Source organism: Streptopelia decaocto, assembly GCF_964273445.1.
Source record: "Streptopelia decaocto genome assembly, chromosome: 1".
Taxonomy (NCBI): Eukaryota; Metazoa; Chordata; class Aves; order Columbiformes; family Columbidae; genus Streptopelia; species Streptopelia decaocto.
Window position 1 is genome coordinate 143,009,533 of NC_138663.1, and position 22,897 is coordinate 143,032,429.

The 22,897-nt window shown below is 36.5% G+C and overlaps 1 protein-coding gene across 4 annotated transcripts in view; it reads right to left on the bottom strand.

The window, feature by feature from the left end:
- CBLB (Cbl proto-oncogene B) overlaps positions 1–22,897 on the bottom strand; it is a 142,896-nt gene that overhangs the window by 11,062 nt on the left and 108,937 nt on the right. For 3 of the 4 annotated variants that reach the window (XM_082063204.1, XM_082063205.1, XM_082063207.1), the window contains 7 exons: positions 18,577–18,762; positions 15,960–16,325; positions 13,276–13,370; positions 6,576–6,719; positions 1,955–2,037; positions 1,724–1,855; positions 279–416 (listed from right to left, as the gene is read on the bottom strand). In XM_082063204.1, coding sequence (XP_081919330.1) covers positions 279–416; positions 1,724–1,855; positions 1,955–2,037; positions 6,576–6,719; positions 13,276–13,370; positions 15,960–16,325; positions 18,577–18,762 — 1,144 coding nt within the window. The remainder of the gene's footprint in view (positions 1–278; positions 417–1,723; positions 1,856–1,954; positions 2,038–6,575; positions 6,720–13,275; positions 13,371–15,959; positions 16,326–18,576; positions 18,763–22,897) is intronic. The other variant, XM_082063206.1, reaches the window with a different exon arrangement.

Below are 22,897 nucleotides of genomic sequence, written 5' to 3' on the forward strand. Positions count from 1 at the left end.
AACAACTCCTACCAGAAAAGTACAATTTTCCAAAATACCTAGCCTGGTATAGAAATATTGACCTTATTTCATTATTTTATGATAATGAAAAGTTAAGTCTTCTAATAGGCTGAGTTGTTCATTTTCACCTCTGTTTTTTCAGCTCTGTTTTTTAATACTTTGTATAATGACGTATAAACAAAATGACTTCTGAAGCCTGATGACAACTTTACCACAGAGCAGATAAGCTTCTGAAGCAAAGGAAAAAATAAAATACATTCTTTCCTTTGTATTCTTACCAGAATGAAGGAACATTTCATGTCCTGAGGAAGGTCGGCTTCCTGAGCCAGCAGGTTTTGTGTGCTCGATCATGCTGTGCCGAGCAGGTGGCGGTGGTGGTGGCAGTGAAGGGGGTGAGCTATCAAACGCATCTTCACCTGCATTGTAGAAAAGAATTATTAGATGAGCAAAAATTCATTAAGAACTGTAAAATAAAGAGCAAAGCTTAAAATTTATTCTTCTGTGGTGCTGAGGCTTGTATTCCTAGGGTTCATCTAGGTGTTCAGTGACTCCAGTAACAAACTTGTAAACTTGACTTCTACTATGCACAGTCCTCTTCTAAAACATGCTCTGAATGACCTTTCACAGTACTCAGTTTATTTTCTGGGATGGGGGAAGAGATTTCTTCTAGTGGCTCAACTGCAAAGACTATCATAATGAAAGCTTCACTGAACGTAATTGTACAATTATAGCTATATGTTTCAGTGGCAAAGCAAATACACTTATATTCAAACACCAGCGCTGACTACATTGAATCTGCTACATTTATAGTATTATCTTTATCTACTGTTCTAAAGTTCTGATCCCACATATAAACTGAATTTTCTAAGGCTTGGTGAAAGAATGTAGTCCTTACACAAAGGTCGTGCACACAGAACCAGGGTTACCAAGCAGTTTGATTTTTATTGTGCTGTTCTGCCTTCAATTCTGTGTACTCCCACTGCTGAGGAACACTTTGAGGACCAGAGAGAGTACAGTGCAGAACACGGCCAATGTTCAGAAGGTTTTACAGAACCAGAAAATAGGATGATGACGCATACACTACAGTCTAACAATCATGCAGCTGAGTTTGTCAATGAAGGTGTGGGTGGTGGTCAAGCACAGCTCCAGTATATATGCAGAGCTCACTGACTTTTGTGTAAGAGAACAGAAATCAGGGTTGGGAAAGATAGTTTTGGTGATTGTAGGCAGCCCTTGATAGTGAGGGGAAAACAAACAACCAACCCCGCCCCCTCCCCAAAAAAACCACCACAAACAACACAAAACCAAACCAGAATTAAACATTACTATAGTTTTCTTTGACTTAAATACCACCTCTTTGGCATTCTTCTTTGCATTTGATAAAATAAATGGAATTATTTAAGCTACAATAGGAAAAACCCTCCGCTCTTGCATTACATTGTAAATGATCTAGCTTCAGATTAAGGGACAAAAAATGATAATTTATTTTAGGTGAAATGGTTTTGGTTTTCTTTACAGCTCAAAGACAGATTCAGTATTCCTTTTGTCTGTCTTGCATAAGGGCTTACAGATAATTTACAAAATATTGACTTAGCGCTGTAATATTTAGCCCATAGCTTGTTCCGTACTCTTCACATAACATTTGTTGGTTTTCAACAAACATGGCATTTGGTTTATCTAGGCGACGTTAATCATTAAATATAATCAGCAAAAAGTCTGCAACCTAAAGGGGGCACCAGAAGATCATAATCGGAGGGTGTCCTGTTGAGCAAAGAGCTGTGTTTTGGGTTGTCTCTGGTAGGAGGTCGTGCAGGTGGCAAAGGTACCGGAGCAGTAGGTGCATCACAGACATCTCCTGAATGACACAACCACAAGAAGTGAATGTTTTCTTGCTGTACCCCTAGAACAACACAGAATAAATTTTCTTGCTAAACAGTGAAAAATAAAACCATACCTAACTCTGGATGTTTTGATTTCTTCATCTCAGAAGTAGAAGTTCCATTCATTACTCCAGCACATTGACCATTCTCACACACCCTGAAGGCAGACGTGAAACAGGAATCAATCAACCAGTTATCCAAGTATTAATTTCCAGTATGACCAAGTACTTGAGCTGGCACTCCATTATATGGAAACGAATCAAAGACGATAAGCTGCACCAATTTTAAACTTTACAGGTTTTTTTTATACTGAGAGCAGATATTGGTTAACAGTCAATAAAACCCCTTTGAAGGATTATACTGCTTTCTCGGTGGGATACTGACATGGCTTAAATAACTTACTCAAGGCTGCAATACAAGATAGAGGAAGAAATAGCATTAAACATAGTTTAATGCTTCAGAGCTCAGGTCATTAGTTTATTCACACAGCTAAGTCACAGACTCAATCCTGTTTTGCCTTCCCAGTTGTTGAATTTTCTCTAGCAGAAATAAGGTAAAGGCAAATGGAGATTTTTATAATTATCCACACTGAAGTACACAGAAAAGTCATTAAAGAAAAACAAACAACAACAAAAAAAAACCCCAAACAGAACACCACAACACAGAGCTATCAATAACAAATTTTAATTAAAACTCTTAGCCAAACATCAAAAAACTCCAACAAAAACACAAACCAAAACACAACCAAAAAAACAACAAAAAAACACAACCAAAACAACAACAAAAAACAAAAACAAAAATCCCACAAAACAAACAAACAGAACCCACAAAACCCCAAAAAACAACACACACCCCAACACTGAACCAGCCAATCCAGTTTTGCAGGCACTTACACATTTCTGTATTGAAAAGCTGTGTTTCATTGATACTTCTACCACAGTTTACTAATTTTTAAAATGGAACTATATTACACCCTCAAAATTAAACAGTATCAAATGAAATATGAAAATAATCTAAACCAAACAGTACAAAGTTGCCTATAATCTTGTCAGAAAAATATCAGAGATCATTTTTGTAAAATGACTCTGTTCAAATACTGCAGGGAAAAACATAGGATAAAAGCCTTTTCATAATATTAAATATTTTTTTAAATAAACGTGAAAGAGCTGGGAAATTACTCCCATCATTGGAACTGTGGACTCTGCAAATTCACAAAGAACCAGAGAGTTTCTTTGGAAAAAGGCCACCATGCTAAACAATTCCAGCTTAAAAGGAAAATCCCAATCCACAATGCACCATTATTACTAAATACTAGCAAATCTGCTAGAGCTACACACAGCTTAAGTTTCAGATCTGGGGTTTTTACCAATAGTACAAACATTAATAAACCTATCAGCTTTGGCCATATGGTAAAGAGGGATGAATAAAGGTCTGGAATAATTTAAAATACATAAACAGGAAAAGGAAGTGAAATTGTGTCTGTGGTCCCAAGAGTTATAACTAGGAGTAATGAAATCAATGCAAGAATAATTACAAGAGTTAAAACTGAAACAAAACAAAAAAAACTAACAGGAAGAGCTATTTTGTTCTGAATTAATTTCCCCAGAGAAAGGGTAGAGGAAGTGTTGTGTCTGTCTTTGAAATTAGATTGGTTCAATCTCCCAATGCAACACTTCCTTTGACTCCTCATCACATACACTAAATAAATAAGAATACTTTCTACTTAACATGGCATTGCTTCAGAAATCTTCAGGTCATAATGAGCCCAGTTAAGCTATCAGTTTACAAATCATGCTGAAATACCTGTTTACGCCAACAGTAAACACCAGAAAAAAAAGGCAGTAAATGAATACTAACAAGGAAGCATCTGTCCATTTCCTTTTGGAAAAAGATTTATTAGGAAAAGATAGTGTATCATTCTTCTAATAATAGCCTCATTAGTAATGCTGAAATTCTTTACTCCATTTCTTATTGCTGAAGTTGCCCCATGCCAGGGGCTGTAGCAAACCAGACAATTAACTCATCTGCCATAAGATAAGACTACAAATCTTATTTGGTATTATTCTTGTAATATTTTTAGCATTGCCATATCTACTGGTAAAAGAGCGAAAAGTCTTAGAGGCAATACAAATTTGGGGGTAGAATGGAAGGATTACATAGTTCCTAAATTACAAAACATGCAGAAGAAATTTTGTAGGCTCTTTACTGAAAACTAAATAATATCCAAGAACTGAGAAAGGAACACTTAGAAAAGGGATACTGAGAAGGTGACACTGGAGGACAAAGCTGAAAGGTGCTAAAAATTTATTTAAATAAAGTTAACAGTTTTGCTAAACAACCCTGAAAAGTTAAGCTATTATTGACACTCCTCTCCCCACAAGATTAAAATAACATTAATATTATATAGTATCAACCCGAATAATGATTCTTCTTGAAAGCTTTATCTGAGTTTTCACATTTAAGCAGTGACATTAGATAAAAGATGACGTTTTAAGCATATGGAACATTATATATTTTCTGCATTTTTTTTTAAATGCTTAGGAGAAAGGTTTGTTTCAAGTTAAAATTCTTACTAGAATATATAATAACAGCTGGTGGTTTTGATCATAGAGCAACCTGAATGACAAACTGAGGTATTTTCTCTGCAGCAAGTCCTGGATTAATGCCAGAACTCCCACCTCAAGTGCAAGACCAAGTATGCTAGCTAAAAAATCAATTAAAAATTAGAAAAAAAAATTGAAAAAAACCTTTGAGATCAGCATTCCATCTGCTGTCTATATTAATTATTCTAATGGCCTAGCAAAATGCTGTACCAGCCAATTGAAAGCACTCAAGTCTTTTTTTTTCTGCAAAAGAAGGATACTGGACAATGAGAAGTTTCTAGTTTCCAGCTGGTTATTTTCTCAATAATCTTTCCGGGTGCATCTAGCTATTAGTGTTTTAGCTCAGGTCAGGAGTATGAATTGAAACAAATCTCCACAAGTCATCCCTACTCACAGCACTTCAGTTTACATTGCAAAGAGGTCTCTGAGAATGCAGACCCAATTGCTTCTGGATGACATTAACTCAGAAAATGCCCTGCAGGAATGTGCTGCAATGCGCAAAGTGTACTCCAGCCACGGGACCACGTTAGGACTAGTCTGGATCCAAAACTTCCCCAAAAATACAGTGTGGATCTGGAGTCAACTAGTCCCCTCAACAGATCAACTCCTGTTGCACCACACTGCTTGCTAACCTAGGCAGATTTGCCAGTATTTAGTAATAATGGTGCATCATGGGTTGGGATTTTTATATTTAAGCTGGAATTGTGTAGTGTGGTGGCATCCTGTGCAACTCCAGTCATGCAAGCAACTCAGTCTATCTGCATAGTAAAGAAAGACATTCCCATGCAGAAGCACAACATGCTCAGGTAAAAAATGACACAGGGAAAAAGGATTAGGACCTTAACATTTTTTTTTCTTCCAATTTTTTTTTTTTCATTGGCCAACATTGAGAGTTTTATCCATCACTGATTTTTTTTTTTTTTTTAAGTCTCATAGGGTAGATAGGAATTTAAGTGTTCAAGACAATAAAGCTCAGACAACTGTGTCATATTCACATCTATGCAGTGAAGTTTGGATCAGCACTGCTAATGAAGACAGAATTTTTAACCTGCATGCAAAGAGTGATCAAGCTATGACCTTTTTTCCACCTGTTCTAAATGTCTGATTAAAGAAGTCTAAAAATTGTAATTGGCTAATTTTGGGATGAGGGACATGTCAGGTTTTATTGATGGTGGGTCCTTGACATCACATTCAGACAAAGAGAGAAAAAAATGTCAGTGTCACTGTATTTTTTTAATAGCAGAAGAGTCTGAACTTTGTACATCAATACTTGATTTTAGTATCATACTTTTGACCTACAAGACCAGTAGAGAATTGGCCCTTATTTTTCCCAAGACTTATTCTCTTAATTCCAGACATTCAGATCTTTTTATGAGTCAAAGACCAAGAAGTTCACCAAGAATGACACAGCCTTCAGTCGCCATGTCCCTTGGCTCCAAAAACTCCTTGCCATAATCCATTACTAATTCAGAACTGTGAACACACAGAACACACTTAAAGTAAAAGAGATATATTCCCTCTAAATGTAAAAAAAGTTTCTCTTCCTGAGGAGCACAAGGAAAATATGCTGTGAAAGATGCTCAGAAAGCCAAAAAGACACAGTACACAGGGGACAAAAAGAGAGTAAATGCACATACAGCTACCAAGTCACATATTTTTCAGTACTTCATTGCTTCTTAAAATTAATTATATAAATTGTGAAAGTTTAAGATTTTCAAAGCTGACTTTGGGAATTTCTGTCACACAACTCTCCTAAAAATTAAATTTGCAAGAGCTGTGGGGGCTGAATCTCCTGGTCGGTTCTGAAAACCTCAACCTAAGGGAAAAAAAGAACAACTGCAGAAATGGTATTCAAAAGCAAAAAATATCCAGTTCTGACACAACAGAGATATAATATAGTGAACTTTACAGGTTTATGACTGTGGTGGTGGTCAAACAAAACAGAGGCATAAGTAAGCCAAGTTCAAAAAGATAAGACATTTTAGAAGGCCAGGAAGCTTGACCATCAGGATATATGTTGAATCAAGTTACATTTTGGAAAAAACATATTTTTTGCAAATAAGTTGCTTTCAAGGCTGCTAAGTGACCTTACCGAGCAAGAGGTTTTATATTATGACCATGAGGTGGTTGTGAGCTCAGTATTACAGGATGTGAAGAAGGAACTTTGTAGTCATCATCATTATCTGTATGATCCCTTGGTTTATCAGACAAAGAATTTGCTGAAGGAACAGGGCATCTAAGGAGATGAGAAAAAGATCAGTTTTACTTTAACTGTTACACAATTCATCTCAGTATAACACAGAAAACACTCTTATTTAACCTAAACATCCTTATAGATATCTGCTACACATAAGGTAAAAAAATCTATCATGTCAAACTGAAACTTGTGAGGTTACTGTGTTTCTTGTCACTAAGAATGCATAGAGAAAAGGGCAGCTGACCTTCTAAGAGTTAAACAGCTACTTTAAGCAAGCACAACATAGCAGAGAATTGCAGAATTAGAGTACTCAATAGGCACTTACAAGGCTTAACCTCTTTGCACTTACCAAAAGAACTAAACAGAAGTTAACTCACAGCAAATAGTATTTAGCAGGGCTTAGTATGGCAGTGGACATTTGCCCTTTCAGTGAAGTCTTGTTCCAGCCATAACATTATCAAACCCCCAGAATTTGCCTGTATTTTACATTATTTTTACTCTAAACAATAATTATCCTTAATAGTTCTCCTAGACAGTGATCTTATCACTTCCTGAAAGCAGATGAAGCCCAGCAAAGAGGCAGACTTTACAATCTCCATTTACAAGTAACAATTCCATCATGGAGAATAGTGCCAGATATGTTATTTCTTTAAAAACAAAAAACTGAATCCTACTATCTGGTTGTCTGTTACATTAGTATTGCAAAATGATGGGCAAAAATTTCATTTTAGTGACCAGTCTGGGGAAAGTAATTATGTTAAGATATTAACAAGTTCAAGATATCTTTTGGCCTTCATGAGACATAACTAGCTAGGTTACAGGTCTAGTAAACAACATCATCTAGTCTCTTATACAATTACACCAATACATTAAAATAAGTAAGGAACTCACAAAACAAACCAACCAACCCAAATCCTTCTCTGAAGACCCTATCTGAAACTTGTTATAGAACAGATTTTGATTCTTGGAATACTGAGTTAATTTTTTTAAGGAAATCTACAGAGTAAAACTGAGAGCCTGACCATCACCTGAACTAAGTACTATAACAGATAGTCTTATCAGCTTCCTAATAAAAACAGTTCTCAGACAGGAAAGCTGGAGGATTTATTTCCTGACAATTTATAAACTAAATAACTTAAAAATACTCAAGGAAAACAAAAGAGAAGTTATCCCTCTTCAGCTAGTTCATGTCCCTGCTTTTTTTCTTACTTATTCAGTAGACACAAGAAGCTAACTTCCATGATAACAGAGTTACACCTTTATTCACAGGATACCAGTGTGTATATACATGCCAAAATCAATTTCTCAACATTATTGCACTGCTGAGAAAATGTTGGTGGTTTGGAGCTATTATTAAAGACATACATTTCAAGTCTCCTGCTTCTGAATACTATGTAGTCTTAGACAGGTCCCTCACACTATTGAAGTCTCTCTTTTCCTGCCTTTAAAGTATGGAAAATATTTGCCAGCTTGTCTGTATTATGTGATTAATATGTCAAAGGTGCTTTCAATTTGTAAAGCAGTAGAAGAGTTAGAAATACTATCATATAGCTAATATACTCTCCATTAGGGTCCTAAAATGGTAATATCCTTATGTTATAAATTCTATTCATATTTCAGAACTTGTATTTTTTAAAAAATCATGTTCCTTTTCCAGTTTACCCCAGCTGTAATGATATTTTAACCTGAAACCTCTTTTGCATTATTCTGCTAGATGCCTATCCCCTTTGCTTCATGATTATTGATATTTCCTCAAGATCAAATTGTTTTATTAAATCTCTATTATTCTAACTATTGCTCCACACAAAACCACCTAAGATGATAAACAAATATTTTACAGTTTTTTGTAAATAAACAGATGAACATTGTCATGATTGAAGACATGAAACACTTAGGCATCTGTTTATCAAGCTGGTGAAATTTTCTATAATTATACTTCAAAAAAACTTCATTACTCTTACATCTTTAGAAGATTTGTGTACAGAAGAACACAAAATGGACCTGTACACTGTATTACATATTCTCTAGTTACCCTTCCTACTCCTTAAGCATAAATATTTTAAAATTGAAAGTCAGAAGTACATTCTGGTAAACAATATATTTTCTGGCTTGTTGAACAGAAGGTTAGACGTCAATCTTGCTTACCCTACTGAGCTCCAAGGGCAAAAGGCAAAACAGCAAAAGATGTGAGAATACGTTTCTGTCGAGCCACTTAACGTCCAGCTTAGTTGTAGAAGGAACCCCGGGGAAACCAACATTTCACACTTATTTAGAAGTATTTCAGGGAAAGCTCCTCCTTCCAGCATTTACTGGTAAAGTGATTTACAGAACTTGGACACCATGAACTTGCAGTCCAGGTATTTCAGTCTGGATCAGGACTGTGCTTTTGAAATTAATCCCTTTCATCTCCCCACTTACCATGCTTTGATTTGCACTGAGGAATGCACAACTTGAATACTTTTCAGATTAAACGAAAATATATGATACACACCAAGTGCTCCCTTATTATGTTCTGATTGCTACAGACTGTTCAAATTCATGGGAGAAGTCTACAGCAAGGTGAACTGCTGCCACACAACACGTGTCTTCTCGGTGGCAAACAATGCTAGGACAAGGGTTAATGGGATCAAGCTGGAACACAAGAGGTTCCACTTAAATTTGAGAAGAAACTTCTCAGTGAGGGTGATGGAGCACTGGAACAGGCTGCCCAGGGGCGTTGCGTTGTGGAGTCTCCTTCCCTGGAGACATTCAAAACCCGCCTGGACATGTTCCTGTGTGACCTCACCTAGGCGTTCCTGCTCTGGCAGGGGGATTGGACTAGATGATATTCTGAGGTCCCTTCCAATCCCAAACATACTGTGATACTGTGGTACAGTATAGACACCAGGTCCTTACTATCAACTCTTCTGTCCTATGCAGAGTACTACTTCCTAGTGCAGACGAAAGCTTTGATTTTGTAAAGCCTCAAGCAAACTGTTTCACCAAAATAACCAGTAAGTTATATGGACCACACAATCAAGTCAACACTTGTCAGCTGCTCATGGAAACTGCCCTTGAGTGTGCTCTACCCTTATAATCAAACTGCATATAAAGCAGTTCACCTTCATTCATGGAGGAGGACACAATTTTCTATTTGTCACAGGGTGAGCCTGAAATGCAACGAGAGTTACCACAGGACAGCTGATGCCTTCAGTCTCACCGGCCTGTCATGCTATGAGCTGAGGACACCTTGCATCCTCCAGAGCCCCATCTCTCAGATATCTGGAACCTGCAGGTCAGCAGTGCTCCTTCTGACGTTGCTGGAGAAGCATCACACCAAAGGCTGATTTCAAGGGAGTTGGAATTTCCAAGCCACAGTTGCCTTTAATGGAACTATGATTTTCACCTTCTGAGTTTGTTAGCAAGACAGGAGGGATAGCAAGAGGAGAAATACCTTTTGTGCTACTTTGCTCTTAACTACCCCAAAGCAACTAGACAGTCCTAACATGTTTATAGAATCAAGGTACTTGGAATTGGATGCCTCATTACCTACTCAAAACCAGACATTCTCTCACAGAAAATACCACTGTGGCACAACTTTCAAGACAAAGAGGCTAATTTTCTACCGATGTAGCAAAATGGGACCTACTCACGGGAATAAAACAAACACTATTTAACTTGAAAATGTCTACGTTTTGGTGAAGAATGGTTCTGTGTCTCTGACAAAGTTTTATTTTTCAAGCATAAAATACCAATTTGATCAAAATTGCTACAAATTATCTGACATAATTAGAGCAGCCCATAAAGAGAATAACTGTTCGCATGCAAGGTCAGCAACATAGTGGCTGAGTAGAAAATCAAAATCAGATGCTTGGTTATCAAGAGTCTAAAATTTCATTATTAAAGTATGGTTAATAATAACCAATTTAGTAAAACGAAAATAAATCAGCACTGTTTCCCAAGAAGAGATAATAGTGCTTCTCTATTAATGTAATTTAGTAAAGAAAGTCATATTTGTAATCTCATATTCAGCAAAAGTTGATCAAACATGTTAAGTAGCGATATTTTAGAATGGTGAAGTTTCAACTAGGGGTCATCTTGCCTCCTCATTACTTAGAGATTTCATACACGGTCAATGTACCCTTCAGTCAAACCTCTGAAATTACGGTCTTACGATAATAAATAGAAAAAATAAAATGCGTTGGAACAGTATGAAACAAACTAACTCTCAAGCCACAACTCCGCAGAGAATGGAGAGCAAGAAATAATGAGAAACTTGCACCAGATCGACTGCACTAGCACAGTTGTGGAAAGCAGAGGTATTTTGGATCAAGCACAGTTCAACAGATTTATGAGGTCTTAGTGCAGTCAATTTGACAGAAGGAAAAATACACTGTAAAAATTTTCTCTCCAACATTTAAAATTAAATCACGCTAAATATTATTTAAGTTACCTTTTTGAAAGTAATTGTTGCGGTTGGTGGAAATACTAAACTTATTAAACTTGCTATTTTTGAAGATTTTTCCCTCCCCCCACCCAGCTTCTCCACCTATATATTGCCACACAATATTCTAGATTATTGGGGTATTTTCTAGTGGCAAAAACACCACGCACAAAAAGAAACCAAAACCAACCAAAAACCCAAACCTTAATTTGTAATAAATTTAAAATAGACATATTAATGTTTCAAGAAGCAACATACAATGATCAATTTTTAATTTTAACAGCCATTCCTCATGACGTTTTAGTAGTTGTTATTTAGATAACTTGAACTTCTTACCCATAGGTTATATATTGATACTTCCGGCATTTTAAAAATCAAAATTTAAAATGTGCTGAATATTTTTTAAAAGTTTTGAGTACAAAATCAAACCAGAACTGACAGTTCACTTTCTCCTGAAAAGTCTATGGAGTTCAGTTTTAGCAAACAAAGACACTGTTTTGGCTGGAATACATCAGTTTTCTACTCAGACAACTTCAGTTAATAAGGACTTTTCTTTTGACCAAGCTACAGTCACACATTCTTGCTTTGGACTGGTTTGACAGGGATTTTGTGGCTGCCCAGATTGCTACAATATCCTGTGGGCTTTCCAATCAACACTGTATGGTTTATATATACATTGTACCTTGATTCTAGGCTACATTTGCAAAAGTCCAAGTAAAAAAATCAGATTTTCATGAAGCAGAATGTGTTGTTTTTTCAACACTATGAAAAATAAAAATAAAAATCTTCCTCTCTTCAGAATTCAATTTACTTCGGAATAAGAAATTATTTAGTTTGTCTATCAGAATTATTGCTTTCTCTTTCTGACTGACTCTGTGTGGAACATCCCATGGTTTTCATTGTATCCTGGAAGAAGTAGTCAGTCCAGGAAAACCATCTATAAGGGGACTGACTGCATCAAGTATCCAAATGGTACTCCTGTGATACTTTGCCTCAATCAGGTTATATCACAACATTCAATTACAGAAAGGTCTGGATAATGTTCCAAAATTTGCTTCTGAACTGAAAGTAAACATAGAGAACTTCAATCTGGCAATTGTTCCACTGGAACACACGTTGCTGAATAAAAAAGCCAATGATCCACTGCACCTTTACTCTAGTGCTCAGAAAGAGAAAAACCAGCATATTAACATCATGTTGAAATTTGTCTTTTATGTTATTGTTAACTGAGTAACAATGGAATGTGTGGTGAAGATACAGCAAAATTACACACTAATGGGTAAATCCTTGCTATTAATATGTACTGACTGTCCAATTATTTTATTTAACAGCAAAAATCACAGGGAGTATATTGTACAGAAGCTGTAGGATAACATCAAATATTCTGATAGGCTCTGATTTCCTTACAAAAACACAAAAAAATTGACTAGTTCATAGCACTTCCAAACTTTCTATCTTAAGCATCTCTTGCTCTGCAGAAAATCCTTGGTTAATAAGAGTGATTCATCTTGGTACCAAATAAACAGTCACGTTACTGGAAGACTAAGAGTAGTCTGCAACTTGAAATGACAAAATTTCCCAAACCATATTCTGGAACTCAGGGATGTTGACTCCATTTAAAGTGGATATAAAATGGTTTTGTTTGTTTGTTTTTCAGCCACAACAAATAAAAGATACTGATGTGAACCCTGGACAAAATTCAACGTATATAAAGCCTAGAAAGTATGACTAGATTAGGCACAGAACACACACAAATCATGCTTTTTACCCTTAGCACTTTCCTTCCAATCTCTTCATCTCCTGCAATAAACAGCTCTGATCACACTGCTGTAGTAGCAGAAGCAAAACCAGAGTCTCTGCTCCCACTGCAAAACGCCTGGGAACAAGATCTTCCACAATTTATTCTCTCTTCCTATAAAAATGTAATATGCTCAATTAACACTAGAACTGCTCCCACTTAATCTACACAACTGATGTTTCCTTTGTAAACCCACATTAAAGTTCACAGAAAATGCATAACTAAGTTCAGTTCATTTTCTTTCCTTCTTTCTTTCTTTCCTTCTTTTTCTTCTCTCTGTCTTTCTTTCTCCTATGTTTCTTTTAGCACCAGAGAATCAGTGCTGTTATCTAACATTAATTAACACATTTCTTTTACAGATAAAGTTAACTTACTTTATACTAGGGCTGATGGACGCAGCTGGAAGAGGGGGTGAAAGCCGTGGAGGGACATCATATTCTTCATTTATCAGATGACCATTTGAAAAGACCTAAAAATTGCACAAGTGTTACAATGTGTCTCTCCTGCTGTTTATTATTACAGACGTTCATCAACTAGGTATTAAAAAAACAAAACAAAACAACAACAACCCAGACCTTGAGAGGACTATGGGTAAAGGCTTTTCTAGGAGTTCAAACTACAGAGCTGCTATCGGAAGTGAGTATTTTCCTATCTGCTTCAGCTCACCCCATTTGGGGGCTGCAGGACACAATAGCCTAAAACTTCACCAAAGGAGGAAGTTCCACATCTCAGATACTCAAGTGACTACTCAGTTACAGCTGGACTGCTTGGGGGAAAACTAAGATTTCGAGATTGCAAACGGATCAAAGAGAGAGAGATAAAGTACAGTGGAGAAACAACAGGTACAGCATGCTAAACATGTTAATGCTTTTTAAAACTCTGTGATTCAGTGCCTGCCAGAATCCACCCCCTACCTGCAGGACTGTCTTCCAGACTCTTGGCTTTTATCAACAGCAAAAATATTGTATTACAACTGATACATGAATCAGGGATAAAAATTATATGTTTCCCTTGTGAATGTGCATACAGCCTGAAACAACAATTCAGAGTTCTAAGTTGCTCCATTTAACTGAATGGCTTGAATCTATAACCTGAAAATGACAGTTCAAACAGCATTTGGCTAAAGAAATAAATATGTATCCTCCAGACTACAATGGCATTTCTGCACTGAGTGGTTATTCTGATATGAAAAGCACTCATTCCAACACCTTCAAGACAGCACCAGACCACAACTGGAATACTATCTGAAGGTACAACTGAAGATATAAACTCAGTATCATGTAAAATCAGATGAAAAGCTGTAGCGTTTTAAACAGCAGCATACTTCTAAGTAAAATTTTGGTGGTTTGCCTCTATTACAATAAAAAGGACATTCTAATTATATATAGTATCATGGACTTAAGTATCTTTCATCATATATGTCAATGTTCTCTACCAATACTTAACGAATTTCAGTAACGTACTTTCAAAGTAATCACAATATATATTTAAAAAAAAAAAAAAATTGAGATAGAAAGGTTGAATAGCTTGTGACCTTGGGAAGAGCAAATGGAGACAAAAAAGTGATGATTTCTAACTACAGTGACTTAACCAGAAATCCACCCTTCTTAGCACAAGCTATACAGTCTTCAAGCAAAGAAAAGCAGAGCAGTTTTGAGTTAATAACCTGTTCTATGAATAAATTACTGAGCTGCTTTGATAAAACTGATTAGAGCAGAACTAAGAATATTTTCTTAGGTGGCCACCACTTGATCTGTTTTCAAACCTAAGCCTCCCCAATTGTACAGTCTTGCAAGTTGTCTGAAGCTGTCTAATGCCAGAACTACTCTTTCCTACGGTGTACCCCGCTCCCCCCAGATATCATCAATTAACACACAGAAACAATCATTCAGTTTTTCTGATAGAAGAAACATCACAGTCATAGACATATATTCTATTCGCTGCAGCCAAGGACAGGCAAACATGTTCTTCCTGTGGGTGACAAGCAGATGCCCCCTAACCAAACCAAGCTGGACAATGAATGGAAAGGCTGCAAGTGACAACTCTGAACACCCTCAGCACTAAAAATGGATTATTGGACATGACACTGGACATTGGTCCAAGAGAAGTCAAAAGCTGCTATGGACAAATTAGAACAATGCAAAATTCCATCAGCTGGAGTTCTGATTTAAGTACAGAAGGGGAAAAAAATCAGGTACAGATATAAATGAAAAAGAGGAGTTGCAATGCTCACTATCCTGAATAAGGTTTAAAGTACTGATAATACCAAATCAAACAATGCAATACTGTGGTTGTGCCACTGAGCACTTTACTTCAAAGATGCTGCTATTATAGCCAGTGCTAAAGATACTATAAATGATTCTACATTTAGCTTGGCTTTGGATGTATTTGTTTCCTCTTCCTAGGGTCAAGGCAGGTTAGATCTTTTCCATTAGAGTTTACTGAACATCATGACTAATTTAATGCTCTTTTGAAAAGAATGTTTTACTGACGAACAAGACAAGTGACCTTTAGCATATTTAGTTTTTATGTTAATGCACACAATATATCTGACAATTTAACTATAGTCATATACATCATCTGTACATATTGCATAAATTACAGACTGAAGAGGTTACTAAGTCCTCACCTCATCTATGAGATAGGTAACCAGAACACCTATTATTCCATCAGCAAATGCATAAACAGTTTTGACATAAGACACTTCCAAAGTGGACCTGACATGCTATATAACTATATTAGAGCACATAGTGCTGTATTATTGTCATGCACCAACTGTACGGATAGTTTGCTAAAAGAATATAGCAAATCCAGAATTTTCTCTCCAAGCCATTTTATGATGGTTTCATGCTAAAATTGTAACTTCGACCCTCATGCACTGTTGCTTTACAAATTACAGCATTTAGCAAACCATTAATTTATCACCTGCTTATTATTAAGCAGCAACAGGAAAGATTTGGAAACACTAGATCAACACTGACCCATATAAGCACTACATAAGAAAACGCTGCAAGTAGGGTATCAAATTGTGATTCAACACATTGAGCTCATTCCATACCTTGGCACCTTCCACAGGCAGCTCGTGACGTCTATGTTTCCTCATAAATCCTGGATCAGAACTTACGCGGTTGTGCCTTCCATTTATGTTTGAAACTGCAGTCAGTCCTGGCTTGGGAGAAGCATCACTCCCTATTCGACATCCTACCAACTGATTTGTCCCAAACACGTCTCTGGGACACCAGCCTTCAAGGGGCATCGGCTGGTCTCGGGAAGGCACACTTTCTGGATGATGCAGGTGTCTGCTTATCCTGTTGTCTGGTGGAATTGGAGGGGGTCTCTCTGGTGGGGGCGGTGGAGGATCACGCAAGGGAGGTGGAGGTGCTGGCAAAGGTTTGTCTTGTTTCCTCACCATACAAGGAGAAGACTAAACAACACAGTAAGTCAGGAAAAAAAAGAAGTTACATATTAGCATGCATACATCTCTCATTATCAAGTCTGGCTTTACCATGTCTAACTGACATATTTTCAAGGCATCACACTTGCCAGCAGGTTAAATGTTAATCTTGTCTTTGCATTCTGCAGACAACCTGGTTTCTCTTCAGCATCCCCCCATTTCTGCCGTTGCCTGAGTAACCCAAGGAAGGATGTGGATGGGAGAAAACAACATCAACTGCAGCAAATCTATCTGACCCGTAATTTTTTTTCCAGAATCCTTTGCTTTGATCTTCTCAATCACTCATTTAGCTGCTGAAACAAATTCTGAGGAATGTTTGGAAAAAGCTGAAAACCAAGTTAACAAAAAAAAAAAAACACCACACCCAAAAAATGTATTTAGGTAGTTCTATAGCTTCTAAGAGCACAAATCCAACAAACCTAAAATATTTTCATTAGGAGCATATTACTAACAGCATTTTACAAAAAAGCATTTGTGCCAGGTCTTTATGAAATGTTTTCCTTATACCACCAGCTACTGTAAGAAACACAGAGAAGATTATTTCCCTTGGAAGCTGTTAATTTTCATGGACTATTGTAAGCTTGTATATTGTTACCGCTTGAAGAGACAAAGGCCACAAAAGTTTTTAAAGTAAGAATAGTATCTGCTCTCACTTCGTGGGTTAGCCCATCATTATTCTTCAAGCAGCCCCTCAACATGTTACTTAAATTGAAAAGAAAGTTATTCTACCTGCAGGTCTGTTCATATAAATAGGACAATATATTAAATAAAAGTGTTTAATTCAGCTGTTAGTTAAGAAATATAGTTATTTTCACAGTCAAAGAAGGAACATAATGGCTGGGTCTAAACTTTTGTTATAGCTTATAGTTATAGTTTTCCATTTCAGAAAAAGAGAAGAGGTTTTTTTGACTGAAGCAGTAATCTCAGCAGGACTAAACTGTCTTCTTTTATTTAAATATGATTTTTTTCAAGTATGAAATTATTCCTGTTGCCCCCATTTTATTTCCCTTGCACCTGCATTTTTTTTTTTCCAGGAAAAGTTTCAAGGAAAACCACACCATTTTCAAAATAACATCACCAAAAAATTAAAGCAATATTAATGGTATTTCTGATGTTCTGGGTTTTTTTTATAAGACATTAGCATTGTGAAAATACACTATTGTAAAATTCATTTTTAATCGATGTGCCAAATGTTCAGCATGTATTCTCAATGTGTTATAAATTGCCTTGTATGAAAAGTAAAGAAAGAAGCCTAAAGAAACTATTCGCATCTCTATTTTTTCCTGTAAACTATAAACCACTAGAATCTTAAAAAGAGGTTGATTTTCAAGCTGGCAGTTAAAAACGTGACAAAATAAATAGGGTACTTCATGCTAGATTATTATGAGTAAACAAGTTTCAAGTCATGTTTTGAACTTGAATTTGAATTCATCACCTAAAAATCAAAATTTAAATCTAATTCCCCTTCTCTCTACAGCAATCACAACAAAATGATCAATAACAGAGAGCAACAAACATAGCGGTTTTTCCTCATTCATGCTTATCCACTAAAAAAAATCATTAATTCTTTAGTATCATTAGTTTCACAAAAAACAGCATACAATTTATTAGCTATAGAGACATTATTAATTTATTAGCTAGAGAGCCATTATTTTTTTTCTCTTGAAACTTACATATGCCAATTAAGGTTTTGAAAGCAGGGTATCTGCACATATTTTTCTTGTAAGGGTAGTGTGGAAATGGAGCATAAATCATCATCAGAGCACAACATATAATTTAAATGAGATGATGACTTTCAGAAAACTTTAACTTGTATTTATTTTCATGAATTGGGGTTTATTACAGAATTTATCCATCACAGCAATGTCTTTAAAATTCTGAACATAACCAAGTGCAATGTAATCATCAGACAAACAGAGGTCACATTTGACCAACACAGGCAGCTGTAAACATCTGACTAAGGTATTATGCAAAGGGACAGGCACTCGCCAAAGTCAACTGAGGGAGATAAGAGATGTAATCAGTGTGGATCTAATCTAAAGTTTTTCCAAGCTACAAGGAATTGAAGTTCTTTTGCACAGAGCAAACTCCTGAAAAATACACATGGAAAGTTTCATAATAGTCTACCTTCCAAAACAAAATAGCAAGTCCACCTTAAAACCAACCAAATACAATTTCTCAATATTCGTATATAAAGAAATAATGCTTCGGTAAGACCTACCTTTGGTGATCCAGTTGGGCTGGCACACGGTGACCGTGCTACTCCCTTCTGAATAAGATCCAGCCGAGGAGGTACAGGTGGAAGACTAAGATGTGGGATTTGCAAGGGGTCTGGAAGTGGTTTTCTTCTTTGTGCAAGAGGGGAAGATCCCGGGGAAGTCACTGGTGAATTCTGCCTCTCATTGCACTTAAAGACAGAAAAAAAAATACTACTAGTATTTACCTGATGGACAAGTATACAACTTCCTTTCCATGAGTAAAACATTTGATACTTGACAGGTATTTACTAATAGTCATTTATTAAAATGGACAACATGCTACTCTTAATTATTAGATGGTATAGGTGCTCAGTTTAATGGTTACTGAAAAAGAAGGTAACAAGTCATTTACCTCAAAACTAAGATACATGTTAAACTGTGATGAAAATAAAAGAGTATATATTCCGGGAATTTGATTAAAAAACAAGCAATCATTGCCATACAAAAGGAAACAATCATTAACATAGATCTTTTACTGTAGTACTGCTGCTCCTGATGACCTTTTGATTCATAGAGAGTACTCTACGTAAAATTCTATACCTGACTTTCAAAAGCCAGATGCTTATGATATTGCCTGTTCAGTCCATTTCCAAATCATACTTCCATAAAAAATGGAATGTATGTGTCTTCTGAAAACCTGCCAATCAAAATCCTCAGCAAGCAGTAATTTCTGTCCTCATTTGTGTGCCGATTTACAAAAATCATTTTAGGACAATCCAGTTTATCTTTTTAGCAAATATTAAACTAATGAAACACACGCCTTGAACATCCCCTGCAAGTGACAAATGATGATTTTTTTTTTCATGACTTGTCCTCTCAAATTCATCAGAACCAAAGATTTCAATCCAAAATGGGCTCCACCCACTTTTGCAACTAGTTCCTGAACCCCATCTGGGTGAGTTTTCACCAAAACAGTTCAGTTGCTTGCATAAATCAGTTAGAGTTACTTCTGTGAGCCCACTGTATTTGTATCTGTGCACTGTACACAGACTTGGATGCTTCTGTTGTTCTGTGCTTTCCCTGACTGCAGGCACGAGTAGCTGGTAGATGTTCACACCAAGCACCAGCCTCAGGCCACTTGTGCACTGAGGCATCCAAGAATTCTCGCTATATAACTTGCCCATAGAAGCTAACAATCTGCCATCTTCTTAGGCCAACCATATAAAATTGCTCACAAAACTGCACTAATCTCTAAGTTAAATCACTTTGATGAAAATGTTTCCACTCTTTTCATAAGATTTTTCTCACCAATGCTGTACATCTCACAGTGATGAGAGGGATGGGACTAGGAAGTTCTTTAACAAGGTAAACAAGTAAACAACATTGCCTTTCTTTACATATAGTGACTATGCTATAGAATCTGAAAACTTCATAAATTCTAAAGGAGAATCAGGAAAAGAATCTAGTGTACTGACTCTTTACCCTATGCACTACAGCTTAGTTTAATATTCTGTCCTATATGCAACTGGGATTGCTACCGGATTTTCTTCAGAAATAGTAGTTACCACAGTACTACAGGATAACAATGCAAGAAAAAAAAATGAGACAGAGAAGTAAGTAGGTTTTGAAGAGCTAGAAGGCTGACGTTCAGTTCTATTGCCAGAACGATATTTTTGTGATACACAGGGTCTTACCACTTGGTCTACACATGCAAGATCAGTGTCATAACTACACATGCCATTTCAAGAGACTGAGCAACAAAAGATTCATGCTCTTCATGGCTACTAGAAGCTTCTCAGTTTCTTCTCTCTATAAAGAAGTGGTCACAATGTTCATATTAAATGGCTTGAATACAGCTTGGCTTGAGTAAGTTTCCTTTAATTGGTGAATGTCCCAGACCTTGACTGGATGCCTATGATAAATACATGATTGTGAGGTGCTTGGTCTCTCTGAACATTACGGGTAGTTGAATAACTAAGCTAGATATGTGTCTCGCAAGCATGCCTGAGCAACCTTAATTATAAAATCATGACAAACTGAATGTGAGCATCTATCAGTTAAATAGCATAATAAACCCTGTATCATTTAATACCATTAGTTTTAAAAGTTTGGTTATAACTCCATCAAGCGTTCCTAAAACCCAAGAGCCATGTAACATAATACATTCAATGTTCTCGCTTCAGTATCAGAAAGAATATTAATTTATTTCACAAATTATTTGAACAGAACAAAATAAGATGTCTCTTGTCTCCAAAAAGATACAGTTATTTAAAATAAATGAAAGTGTTGTATAATAGTGAGTCTCCATATTTGAGGTGTTGCACAACATACTGTACCTCAGTCAGAATACCTAAGAAATAATCCTATATATATAATAGGAGTTGGAAACAAGGAATAATAAAAATAGGAAATACTGAAAACAGGACAGGAAGCATGTGTGTGGAATTTAAGGTGTTCAAATGGTCATGCCACCACATTAATTAACCTGACTTCCACAGGGGGTAACCTGACAGAGTCTAAAATGTCACACTGTGTGTAGCTATGTGAATCCACAGCAAAATGAACATCGCAGTGATAGCATTTTAAGAATATCCATCACTGTTGCTCTATGACAACCTTCTCTTATACAGTTCTGCTCTGCAAGATGATATGCTCTTCCCTCAGTGAGCGCAGTGGTCTCATCAACGTGAGCATTCTTTTTGCCTGCCATAACAACAGTCCAGCTCCAGCAGAGACAGAAACCATGGAAATATTCACATTTAAAAGCCACTTGAGACTGATGTTATTTTCAGATTTATAGAAATGAGTGGCTGAAAGACACACCTAATATCTAGTATGCAATAATAATCACTAGAACAATATGAAAATTTATTTTAAAATTCCATATTCTTAGAACCTGACAGGAGATTAGTTTATATGATAAACGTTTGGTTCCATATATACTTGGTATTTAGCGATCTCTACCTATCATATTCCATGAATGGTAAATCACAACTGCCAAAAACAAATGGAAATTTTTCCAAGTCTTAAGCATGCGAAAAGACTTCCATTCAAGCTTACATCAATGCCTTGTTTCAGAAGAATAAACAGTTCAGTTACCTGCACTACAGTTGCCTACAGCCACAATGCTATCAAAGCATGCTGTGGCCGCAAAGGTTTCAAAAAGAGAACCAATGATGGGCAACAGGTTAAAGAATAACTTATGGGGCACGAAGGAAAAAAAAAAAAATAGCTGATAGCAAAAGCAGTTTCTCCTCCCTATGAGAAAGCTTAAACCCACGTCACTGCTTGGTGCTGAAGTAAGAGAGAATGCTTTGCTGGAAGAAACTTAAAAAATACAATTTATGTTTAAATCTACTGAAAACAAACAAAGCAAAATATTCCACAACAACAAACAGGTTTTCTTCAGCCTTCAGTATCAGATTGGCACCACATCCTCATTATAAAGAACTCCATATTTTTCCTGTCTGCCATCCAACCTGTCGAGCTGCATTATTTGATGTTTGTTGTCAGCTAGGCCAACAGGACGGCTGCACTTCATGTGAATGCCAGAGCATTAACAGGTGCACAAATACCTACTCTTTTTGGCAGACTCCTTAAGGACCAAGAGATTTAATTTTTTTTTCTGTTTGTCACCTACTTCACCTATTTCTGTGTATTTTCTGTTTGCAGGGAATAAAGCAGCAACGAGAGCAGCACAGTAACAAAAAGATGAAACAAGCAAACGATTAAGACACAAACAAATACAAATGAACTGGCAGTGACAGAAGACAGCCCTTCAGCGTACAGAGGGGCCCTGCTGCAACACACAGACCTGTGCAATAAAGATGTAATTAAGGAAAAGAACACAGACTCCTCTGTAACAACACGGATTTCATCTGGTTGGGATGGCTGCTGCCAAGGGAAAAGCAGCTGTGACTTACTTTGCAATTGTACTGCAAAGCAGACCACACTTGTGCTATTTTAACAGATATATTTACTACTGGGATATACTCATATCAGTTTGCTCCCACTGGTTGTGAATCCAAGAACAAGACTGCTTCCGACATTGAATACAATTCTAGTGAAGGTTTTTATGATGTAAATATCAGCAGTCAGGCTATTGAATCAACAGTTTTAGTCTCAAATGCCCTTCTGCAAGACAGGCACATATGAAAAGCATACTCAACACAAATCCTAACAAGTGACTGACTGAGGAATATTATCCTGATTGTGTTCTGCTGGAGTGAACTCAGTAATTTAAAATTGCGTAATGAGACATCTAAGAAGGTCTAAGCTGACCTATACCAGAAGTGGACTTTTCATTTCCAAGTAGTTCCCTAAAGTATATTTATTTATAATCAG